Source organism: Mixophyes fleayi, chromosome 9 (genome assembly GCF_038048845.1).
Source record: "Mixophyes fleayi isolate aMixFle1 chromosome 9, aMixFle1.hap1, whole genome shotgun sequence".
NCBI lineage: Eukaryota > Metazoa > Chordata > Amphibia > Anura > Limnodynastidae > Mixophyes > Mixophyes fleayi.
The window spans coordinates 68,284,897-68,297,497 of NC_134410.1; the positions used below are offsets into that span (position 1 = coordinate 68,284,897).

The 12,601-nt window shown below is 36.2% G+C and overlaps 1 protein-coding gene across 7 annotated transcripts in view; it reads right to left on the minus strand.

The window, feature by feature from the left end:
* The window catches only part of LOC142100743 (NALCN channel auxiliary factor 2-like), a 471,729-nt gene that overhangs the window by 295,594 nt on the left and 163,534 nt on the right, over positions 1–12,601 (minus strand). The window contains exon 3 of one of the 7 annotated variants that reach the window (XM_075184522.1): positions 9,392–11,945. The exons of the other annotated variants lie outside the window; for them this stretch is intronic. Coding sequence (XP_075040623.1) covers positions 11,569–11,945 — 377 coding nt within the window. The 3' untranslated portion in view covers positions 9,392–11,568. Of the gene's footprint in view, positions 1–9,391; positions 11,946–12,601 lie in introns of those variants that run through there. 7 annotated transcript variants of the gene reach the window in all.

A 12,601-nucleotide genomic window follows, 5' to 3' on the forward strand; every position in this document is an offset into this window, starting at 1 on the left:
ACCAGTGTTAAATAAAATGCAGAACATTTGAAAACATTATCATCAATCGGTAACATTTTATTTCTTTACTGGGTTAAACAGGGAGCAGAAGGTGTCTGCCCAAAGTACAACAGAACAGAAAGCATTACAGGTACAGATAAGGACTATTGAAACACAGACAGTATTAGTATTATATTCTTTTTTAATACAACTCAATTATAGCATTGTTTTAAACCATCTCAGAAAATAAAAAGAGGATCTAGTGCAAAAAGGTTCTATAACATTAAGCACAGTGTATAAAACAACATAAGAAGGAGGTCCTCACAAAGAGGAAATCTCAGCCTCATCCTTATGACAGAATTTGAAATGATAATAAAACAAGAATGAAAGAGGGAAATACGGTCAGGACCGACAGAGAGAAAAGGGGCAAAAAAGTAGAAAGACCACGTTAACCGCTTCACAGCTGAATGGGGCCTCTGCACTTCATTGTTCCACTAGGCATTTCAAGCCTCTTTCCAGCAGAGAAATGGTTAAAGGTTTAGATCCGCATTGCATTTTTGTTATATTTCTTTTTTATTAATATTGTTTTTAAACTTCTCACTTTGTGAAAAGATTCCCCCTCTTAGTCTGACTTTAGTAGACAATCTAAAATCCCCACAACTTCTTGAGAAGGGTTCAGGCACAAAACAGCCTTAAAGACAGCGCTGGCTATGTGCATTTTACCATGCCTGTATGTACTGAACCATTGTTACCTCTCTGGGAACGCTTTACCCATAAGATTCTGATTTGTTCAGGGGGACCTGGTTTAAACTCGCCCCCCCTCCCCTTCCAATGATCATTTTGAATTGTGCAATAATGCCAAGTAACAATACACACTTGTAACAACCGACAAATCCTTTAGAAAACAGATTTAACCTTTTCATTTCCAGTGGGGCATACTAGAGCCTCATATGATTGGAGGTGGAAAGTTTAAATATATCCCAACTAGCATATCTCTATAAATAATGCATTTATCTTGGTTAGCATTTCTCTGCTTCATAGTTAGAATTGGAGAAAGTATCTCACAATTTGCATTTAATGAGTCCAAAAATTCTTAATTTTCTTTTCTTTCCAGACACGATCTTAGAAATCAGAACCTGTTTCAAGTGTGGATCATACTAAGTATTGCTTCATTTGATTTCATCTCAAGGAGAAAGGTTCCCTGTGTGAAAGTGTACCTGTCACCTACATACAATGTACGCTGCCATTTTGTGGCTGAACCAATTTTCATGAGAATACAGACGATAAATCAATGCACTAGTAACTAGTGAAATAGATAACACTGAAACACCTCAGTGATAATATGTTGAATACTGCATCAGCTCACTGTGTGTGTGTAAGAGACAGGTACACTTTAATGAACATTTGTACCCTCTGACCTTACCCTGACATAGCAGGGGACATAGTTACACATGTGCAAAGCCACATTTACACCAAAATGACTTTGGTTTACTTTGTATATCCTTTGTGCACACTGGCGGCTCGATAGGCCTTTTTTGCATACGTAAAAATATATACATTGTATGTTCTCTGACAATACAAGATGCATCATTCCTAATATTGAATTGCTTCCTCTAGTAACCAGATAGTAGATTTTGGATTCTTCTTGATCATGAAGGAGAGCAGATTAGGGAAAATATAGCATCATGAGATAATGGCACAGACTGGCCTTTTAAGCACTTCCAAATTCAATACATTTATCAAGAGCTGTTATGTATTTTTTCTAAGACATTGCAATGTACTGATGTGTCTGATGAGCTTTTCCTCTCTGGCAGGGTCACTGATGCTGTAATCAGGACATGCAGAATCACCTGTTACCATTACTAGTTATTATATTACTACATTGTGTCTATTGTTTCTTACACACACACAAAACAATTACAGAATCAAATCATTTGTTGTAGATATTGTAAGAGTAGGGACTAGGTCTACTACCACAGGACCCTATGGCCTGCTACCACAAGACCCTATGGCCTGCTACCACAGGACCCTATGGCCTGCTACCACAGGACCTTAGAGTCTGCTACCACAGGACCCTATGGTCTGCTACCACAGGACCCTATGGTCCTGTGGTAGCAGGCCTAGTACCTACTCTTATAATAACTAAAAAAAGATGACAATAACTCCAACAGATAATTTGATTTTGTAATTGTTCTGTGTGTGTAAGGAAGAATAGATATTATGAAGTAATATAACTAGTAATGGTAAAAGGTGATTCCGCATGTCCTGATTACAGGTCGCCACTTTTCTTTCTTCGGCAGCCACTTTTCTTTCCCCACTTCTATTCTGGGGTGCAGAGGAGAAGGAGGCCGTGTACAATTCACCCAGACCTGGCCCTCTCTTGGTGGCCCAGTCCTGATGGTGGGGAAGATTGGGTCTTGTATTTGATGCTGACTTTACACTATACTAAGACTCATATTTTAGTTTCTAGCAGTTTCAGCCTTGTCGTTATCTCTGTTGATGGAGCATAATAGGCTTCATGGAACATCTCTGAGGGCATCACCTTTCTCACCCTACTCTTTAATCAGCACCTCCCCTACCTGCAGTAAGCTGCGAGGAAAGAAATGAGCATAACACCTTTTGAATAGCCATGGTATCTAATACAAAATGGCAGTACTTCAAAACATTTTTTGAGGTCACCAGTATTGCTACACTGTTACAAAATATACGAGGAGCTATGCAGTGGGAATGCTAAAAGATAAACCTATCTTCAAATCTTTGTTAGAGAAATTTTCAAGTGATAATAGGTTTAGAGCGTATGCATCTCAAACTGGAACACGGAATTGCACAAAGTTCAGTACTTTTCTAAAATTTAGATTGTGGTACTTTCCTGTTACATAATTTATAATATACCATCCATAATCTCTCTTAATACAGGGTCTTACTGCATACTTGCATTATTTTAATATTATAATAATGTAATTTAAAGTAGTACAATATAATAGCATGTATTTAAAAAAATGTGATCAGAATTTATTGTGCGCTGTAAGTAAACTCTAACCTTTAAAAAAATAAATAAATATATATATATATATATATATATATATATACACACACAAATATTATAGTGCATATGTCCCAAGGTCATGTTATTCCATGGTCATTGTGACAATACACTTGTTCATAAATGTGGGGTCAGAAACTCTCCATGGGTATTAATAATGTCTGGTGTTGAGTAAAAGCAGCATGCTCAGCTCACCTTTTGTGTCAAGGGATGTTCTTGTAATGTATCTCTTGTAAATTCAATTTGTAGTAGAATATGTTGACACTAAATAAAGGATAGTAATAATAAGTCGGCTAAGGTGAGTCAGGTAATTATGAGCTGTGTATGTCTTAGCAAATATAAACAAAACTCAGGACAATTATCCCATGTAAAACCTGTGGACTTGCCTTACTATTTATGTATTCCAAATGCATCTTATGAACATTAGATGAAGGGGAGGTTAAATAGATAATAATAAATAGATAACAACCATGTTTTGTAAATGAATATGTAATATTTGAGAGTAAGCTGTTAGGAACAAAAACAAACACTGAAATCAGGCTTGCCACCAAATTATTTTCTTTGTGCACATAGCTTTGCCTTCCTCCATAATTTTGAATAAACTGCCATACAACAGTGCTAGACCCCACTGATATTATGCTGAATATGCCTGGCACAATGTCCATATTACCAGTGTGATTTTACCATCCGCCCACTGCACAGTGTCAGTGAATATCATGCCAAGCACTGACCAAAATGAGTGGAATATAGGAGCAAGAGCCATATGACCCTTCACAGCAGTAACACTTTTTTTTCCATTTAACAACTGGGGATCTTTGCCTGATCCAGCTACTTAGACCAATTTCAACACACCTAACATGTCGTAATGCCGCGTTCAAAGTGATAAAATCCACTAATCCGGGGATAGCTGGACCAGTCCCTGATTGCTATGCGAGCAGTTAGGAAATGTTCCTGTTTTCATATAATAAAAGGTAAGGGGTGTAAAGAAAATGGTGTTGTGCTTTGTTAACAATGACTAGCTTTGGTGACTGCTAGCAAAGTAACTCAACAATATAACACTTCTAGTATCTGGTGATCACCTCTGCCCAAATAAGTATGGTTGCATTAGTTAGATATTTCTGATACAAAAGATGTATATATATATATATATATATATATATATATATATATATAAATATATACACACACACACACACACACACACAATTTAGTTTAAAAAAATTCCTGGCACTTAATGAAACATAACACTCACAGCACATTTCTAATGTGTGATTTCTATAGACTGTCTTTCATAAGAAATAAATGTGGTTGCCATGTAATGAATTACACAAACAACTGTGTGCCACGATACAGACACACGCTTGGCATGGCACTATTTGTTTGAATAATATTTTCTTAAACTTAGGGTATGTGCAATTAGATCTTTGGGATCGTTTCGAGTAATAGCATCACATGGCTTCAAACCATAAACAGCTTTTCTTGTGTAAGTTATTCTGCATTTAATGGATGTGTTTGTTTTATGGGTTGGGCCTCTAATTATTCTATGTTCAACAGCCTGAAACATTCAGCCTTTGCAAACCTCCTTACACGGGCCCCAGTTTGTTAATTGCTCAATACATTTTGTCTGCAAGGAACACCACAATTAGCAAAAAATGAGACAACCAATGAAAGTATAATTAAAACCTTATTTCTGCAATCACAATAGTCATTTATCTAACATGGGCTGTGTGATAGATCAAATATGTTAATAATGGTTAAAAGCATCCTACAGTTTCTGTGATTGTTACACAATCACATCTAAAATCTCTATACCCTCATAAACTTGTTTCTAAAAGGAACAGCTGACATACAAAGGTCTCCAGCTCAGCTTGATTCAGATGTGACCATGTGCATCTCTTGCTGACTCTATTTGGGCATAGAAGACTTTATCATCATAACAGTATGGTATCAACAAATTGTGTGTTTAACTTGACACTGAGCAGTTCCAATAGGTGGTTTTTGCTATGTGCGGTGGGAATATGCTCATATGACAGGGTAAATTGTAGGTCCTACTGACTAGAAAACATTGCACCATATCAAGAAAAAAGTTCCATAAAATTTTGTACATGCAGTAGTGAGTCATTGTTACAACAAATATACAGTGTAGTCAAGTTTTTAGAAAAGCACAAGCCCATTAAACTGTTGTTGGCTCCAAAACCCAATTATTTTGTAGAATTTAGAAAAACAGTAGCATAATCCCTGTCTTAGACATTTTTTCCTGAATTACTATGTATTGGTGCCTGAAAAGTAGATCCCTGAGCTACATATTAATTTCTTGTTTTAATTTGTCTGCCATAATTATATTCAAAAGCTATTTCCATGCCTTCCAACATGACCCTTTTTCCTGGAACACAGAATTATATTCTCCCTTATTAACACTGATAATCCAAATGCAGTAACAGTTTATAAAAACATAATTCATTTATTTCAGTCCAGAGCTAGAGGTGTTGTAAATCCCCAGGAATACATGAACATATCATTGTACACCTGGTGAAATAGCTCATCTTACATGTTTTGTGATGATCTTTATCTGTTTGCTAAAGTGTTGGCTTATAGATAGCAATGCAAGAAAAAGTTTATTTAATAACATGTCTATAGTGTTTCTCTTTGGTTATTTGATATGTTGGGAAGTATGCACAATTTAGGGTACATATATTCATGACAGAAGTAAGCAGCTGTAAATACAGCCCTAATTTTCAGAACATAACTGGAATTCCTTACTTCTAGTGGCATCATTTGATGGTGTTGCTATTGCAGTCTACGATCAATTCACAGTTAACTAAAAAGCAGCTACCATGAAGGTATAAATCCATTTCTCTGCATACAATGCTCATGTGTTTTATTGCCAAAGTAGGTACAGGTAAAAATTGCTTACATAGGCCATTATCTGTACATGCTGAACTAGTGTTCAGCGTATGAATTCTGTAGAAAGTAGTGACATTAGTTGTTAGTGATGTCACCAGTTCCTAGAGCTCATTGGCTGCATTTTTTATTTTCTCTAATCATAAATATGGCTGCTTTCACTGTGTATAGGTGCTGGGTACATTTGTAGCTATAAATAGGGTACACGTTTTAATTTTTTCACCTCACGGTTGAGTAAGGGAGAACATTTAGCAAAAAACAGTGTCAGATTAAAAGAAAAGTAACGAAGTTATTTCCTCCTACAGGGAACCGAGAAATGTTGTATTGTTCTGATTACAGAGAGACTCTCCATCTTATTCCTATTAGACAGAGGGACTTACTGGCTCAGTTTATTTCCCAGATGTTCAGGTCACTTGAAGGCAGCTGTAAGTCAGAGACTTTTTAAGCTCACTCAGGGAGCCCTATAGAACAGCAACAATGATAGCTGGGATAATTTAATGGTTACAAATGTCATGAGCTAGAAAATGTGCACCAGAAAAGACGAATTAGACACAGGAGAGAGATATGGTGCTCAGTTGTTTTAAAGACTGAACCTTCAGGAATTCTGTACTGTTTGTAACATTTTCCTTTACTATTTGACTTTCTACTCTCTCGGGCAAGTGCTTGTTGCCAATAAAATCAGGTATGAGCGCTGCTTGACTTTTAGCATTACATGTATTATTACATGTCTAAGGCATATACATCCGCAGAACACTTACAAGCCACTCTTTCTAACATTTTTCTGCTGTCCAGTAAATTAATGTTAAGCCTAAGCCAGTTAATAATGAGCAGATGGAAAGGACGTGATATGTGAGATTCATAATGTTTTTAGGAAGTAGTTCCCTCCAACACAAACGATTTATGCACGAATGAAGAAATAATCTAAAAAAATAAACATTCTTATATATGTTCTGTATAGCTCTGCAAAAAAACTATAAAGAACAAGTGACAACATTTCACTGGCAAATATATCAAGCATGTAATAACTCTGTTGTGTTATGGATAATGGCAGAAATGTGAATATTATTCATGTAATGTTAGATTAGCCAGGCATTTTTAAGTAATGTAAAATTAAAGACACTTTGATTCCAGAGGGAAAGCTTACAAACAGAATGAAAATGGCCTCAGAATCTCAAAAATATTTCCAATTAAACAATCAGTCAAAATTATCCAGTTTCTAACATTATCCATGACAAAGCAAGACAATTCTACAACTTATTTTGCACAATCTCACAATCATATTTCATAAAATTAAAAAATTGCGTGAACTAAAAATACAGTTTCTGCAAAGCCTCTTAAATAGCTGAACTGGTTTGTGTCTTGTGGTGTAGAATGCAATATGAGAAAATCAATGTTTGGTGTCTCCTAAATTTGTTTTCTTTAAATAATTTTCAGATGATGTTTTAGTTGCAGCTCCCATACTTGGCCATGTTAATTGGGTATTTTGAAGAGTCATGCTTATAGTCATTATTTAAACTATTTCAGGAGAGGGCAAAATCATATTTTCTGGGGACTCACAAATGCAACTTTTTATTATAGCACCAAATGTTTATGATATCACACTACTATTGGGAAGTGCTCACTGCTCCCTTTTGTGGTATCAAATACACAAGGAAGGGGACGTCAGAGAGGGCTGCACTACTGACTTATGCATGTCTCTGGGCATTCTTTTGTGTGTTTTTCATGTATGTTCATATTTTTATTAAAGTAATGGGACATGTTCATTTCCAAATGAGCACTTATAACCATCATTTACGGTATGTAGAGTTGTAGGATGTTAGAAAATATAAAGTACAGAATTTATATGGTTCTATAGTATCTAAACATTTTTATTAGGTCCTTTAACAATTGAAGGCCTTATAGATCATTTACAACATTTCACAGCTGGTGGTCTAGCTAATTACAGGATTTGGGGGCATATATATCATATTTATCATAGGGCAAAAATGGGTGTTCACTGAAAAAATGCTCAATGACTAAAACATTTCTATCAATGACCAATTGTTACATCTCTTATTCTGTTTTTTGCAATTATAATTATTTTTTTACTAAGAAAAACTGAAACCTCAAGTTCCACTGCGCATGTGTAAGTATCCGATTGGCCATCCTCCATGCCAGTATACTCAATTCCCCCAGTGATATTGTATTGTTATTTTCTCGCTTAGGTAGTTACCAATAACTAAACCACTTTATCGCTGCAGCCTTGGCCATGGTATTTCTTTAGTAGTCTCTGAACAGTCTTTTGCTTAGAAAGGAGAACTGTTTTCCTTGTGATTTTACTGTTGAAGTATGATACCGTTTTTAATTCTAGTTTCTTTATGTTGCAAAATTTAGATCCATATAGAGGTATTACTTATTACAGGGAGGTCTGCTCTATTATTATAATATCACTAAAACTGCATTTAATCTACAGTTGGCACATTATTTACTTAGGAAGTAGTCTACCTATTGGATTAAAAAGGGTTTCAATAGTATAATATGAAACATACTAATTGATACTTTCAGTTACCCTCTATTATGAAAAGTAGCTACTTGTATGTTTTTTTTTATCTGTTGGTAACATTCATATAGCACATACAACGTTCTTTTACAAATTAGCTTATTTGCTTTTTGTTTTAAATTAACCTTCATTGCTGATGAATGTATCATAGCAAGTCCAGCCTTGGTGTATACATAACACATCACCAAATTATTATTCTAGAGATTTCATAAGCAAAATACTTATTATGTCAATTCATGTTCTATGTTATACACATATGTATCAATTAGATTACTTTGGTGAAAAATGATCAGGTTGACCATAGACTGTTTCCATCTAATATATATGGCCTCTGTGGAGTTTTTAAAAAGTTATTGAGAATTCCTATAGGGAAGCATGTTCAACTTCACTTAAGTAGAATTCCCCCAGAAATTACCACAGATGTGTAATTGCTAAACAGATTTCAGCTGCCAAGCATATCCAAGAATAGTTTCATTCCTATTTGGCAGCTGAGGACTACTTAGAAGAGTCTGTATTGTGTTCAAATATAATTAAATCTGGGACATATAAGAATGGAATCTAGAATAATTTCAGACATCACCTAAATTCCTATTACTTTTGTGTCATTAGCTTCACTCACAACTTTGAAGATACCGATAAAGGGAGCCAAGCATTCTAGTGGTAATATGTATGTAGCGTGAGTAACATTGGACTCACTAAAGGATGTTTTCAAAAGTGCAATAGTGTTAGTGTGGTTTACCATTTTTTGTGCTGATGCACCCAATTACATAAACACACATGGGGGTATATTTACTAAACTGAGGGTTTGAAAAAGTGGAGGTGTTGCCTATAGCAACCAATCAGATTCTAGCTGTCATTTTGTAGAATGTAGTAAATAAATGATAACTAGAATCTGATTGATTGCTATAGGCAACATCTCTACTTTTACTTTAGTAAATAAATCCCATGGAGTTTGCATGTGAAAATGAAGGCATTCTTGGAGGTGCTAAATATTGCTTATTTTGGGGCTGTGCGGATTGGGAGCAATTATACTGTACCTAAATGCAGACTAGGTGCACTCAAGTGCCTCATTTTATGTCAACAAGAGACACAGAGATTTCAATGCATTGAGCAATATATTTTAATAAGATTGAAGCTCAGGACAGAGCACATTTAGGGGTACATTGCCTGATCTGTGGGTGGTTGCAGTGGCTTTATTACCCTCGCAAATGTACTTGCAGGTCGTGGAAACCAAGTTTTCAACGCAACACTTTTTACTTCTTTCACACTTTGTATAGGAAAGTACATTCCTAGGTGCATTTCTGTCAATGAAATAAAAACATTTAAAAGTACAATAGTGACACGTGTCATAACACAGTCACAATGTCCTTCAGTGATTTAATGAAGACACAAATGAAGCTTGACCAATATTTTAGGAGAAAATATTAAAAATAAAACTTAATGAAGGTGGTGATCTTAAAATGAGTTTGAATTGACATGATTACTCCTTCAACCAAGCACATTTCCAAACAAAAACCCACAAAACAATGTGCAGAATTTTTCCAGGGTTAGTTCCAAAAAGAGGAATGTGGACATGCACTGCTCATTCAGATGTTTTGTGGTGTGAAGAGGAGTTTTAATGTTTAGTCATACTTAAATATGGGTGCTATCTAATCTCAGTAAGATTAAGGTTTGGTTTTGACTATTTTATATGTGCCTGTATATGTAAACATTAAAATGGACACAGAACTGAATTATTATCTCAGTTTGACTAAGGATTATTTGAGATCTCTGCTCAGACACATCCAAGTTCCTTACATTTATTAGATGTAAACTAATATGTCTATCTTATACAGCTGATATTTTTATTTACAGCCCCGATTTCTCCCAACCATATCTGTGTCTTGTTCACAGCTCTTTTCTTATCTACCTGGCAGCTAGTTGATACCAATGTCTACTACATACAACGTCAACAGCCATGGTTTTAAGAGGGCAAAGCACCAGGATTATTTGATAGTATAACCTTAATACACTACTTTCATTTTGAATTATAACCAAGGCTTTAATTTCACACATAGATGACAGTGTGTGCGTGGGAATTATAACCATATTAAATGGCCATGGGTCATTGATATATTCTTTGTGTTTCAGATTACAGAATATTAGACATAGGAAGGCTGTGAAATTCCAGCTATTGCTGAACTGCAACTTCAGGCATGTTCTCCTTGTCACTGAATGGGAATTTTAAAGTCACAGGTTGCTTAGTCATGGCTTATAACGTGTTTGTTTTGGGTTATGTAGATAAGTGTATTGATAACATTCTAGTTGACATTTGACATCCAAGCACCATCTGGCACACAGGGCATGATGCTATATGACCCTCCTCTATAGATTTCAAAACATAAAATTGTTTCTATACACATGTGATATCTTAAGTGATTCCCTTTATTATTTTTTGCACATTCTGTTAATAGTTTGACTTATGATGCCTGTCAATTTGTAACCAGTGATTACTGTGTTTTTCCTGTCAATAGACACATTATTATGACGTCTACGCAGGATATTATTATTCATCAGAACGCCTTTCTAACCCTGCATGATGACATTAAAATATAGTTTTTATTTCGTTCATGTTAGAAATACGGCTGCCACTTGGCCATAGGCTGCTTGATAATTGGGCCAACTTTGAATCAACATGACCAAGAATACATTCAGGGCAGCACTAAAGCACTTAGCATCTACCACAAATAAGGCTCACCGGTAGTTACCAGCGGGCTCAACCAACTGTTAATTTCACTAACAAAGGAGTGCCATGTTTTAATTGGCCAGGCCTTCTTTCCACATATTCACTCTTCATAATGATACTGGACCATCCCAATCTTACTCTGCCTCACATTGCCTCTGCTTAACACAAGCATCTTTTCAAGGCCACTGACACAGAACCCTTCTCAAAGTTGTGTCTCACTGGCCCGCTAACCCACAGGACTCATTGTGTTTTCACCATGCTGTGTCATGGTTAACTGCTGCTGAGGGCGATCTCCCAGTGCCTCTGGGTCATAGAAAAGGGCGCACCCTTTAGAAGAACTTATCCCAATCTTCTGAGTTTTCAGAAAGCACTTCCACATGTTCACTCTTCACGTGCCGATGTCTCATCCATGCCAGGCATGGCTTCCAAGCTCACCCCAATTTGCACAGCCGAGAAGGAGGCCATGGTGTGGAGCAGCATAAGCACCAGCACGCACAGCTTTAGTCTGGTGTTTCCGAGGCGGGATCCCGCTGAGACCGGCAGCAGAGATGGTTTGTGATGATGATGGTAAGGATGCAAGTGATGGTGCCGATGGTGAGGGTGCTGGTGGTGACGACTGCGGTGTTGGTAATACATAGATTGGGAGTTCAAAGATTTGGTTGATGTGTTGTGGGCGCCGCTCCCCAAAGTGTTGCAGGAATGCCATCGGACATCACAACAAACCGCATCTGTATTGGACATATGGTTTTCTAGCAAATCTGTTAGAAATATAGAAGAGAACAATAAAGTCCAGGATCAGTGAAACTTTCATACATTCTCTATAAGAACAATCTGTGTGTAATCAGTCTCTTTAAAGTATCTGTAAAGTTTATTGATATTTGCATACAGTTAGGATTGAAGAGATCAGCCTACACAGTTTATTATACTCTCATAATGTGCACTTCTCAACTGAATAGAGTATCAGCCTAAAGTCCATCCATTGTTTAAGGTGTCTTAACTGTTTTATCATTTTATCAATTAGCTGTTTAGATTGTACAGCCTGTTCAATGGTCAGTGAGGTGAATGTTTTCCATTTAGGTAATGTATTTGGGAAGTAGATAAAGAGAGGATAAAATTGTTAAATACCAGTGTAGTAGAAAATGCAGTGAAGATCAAATAATGAAGGTAACATAGAAGCTCACAAAGAAATGAATAAAACAACAAGAATGTTGGTGGGAATCTTTCGTGTTCTGTAGTTTGGGGAAAATTACATAGCACAATCCCCAACAGAGGAAAGGAGGCCCAACTTTATTCTATGCAGCCTCCAGCACTGAAAGGGTCAAACAGATGTTTGACCTTTGGAAATGTGATAACTTGATGTTAGAATTAAAGTTATTGACAAGCTTAGTACATGAGCTCCCTTTAACAGTTACAA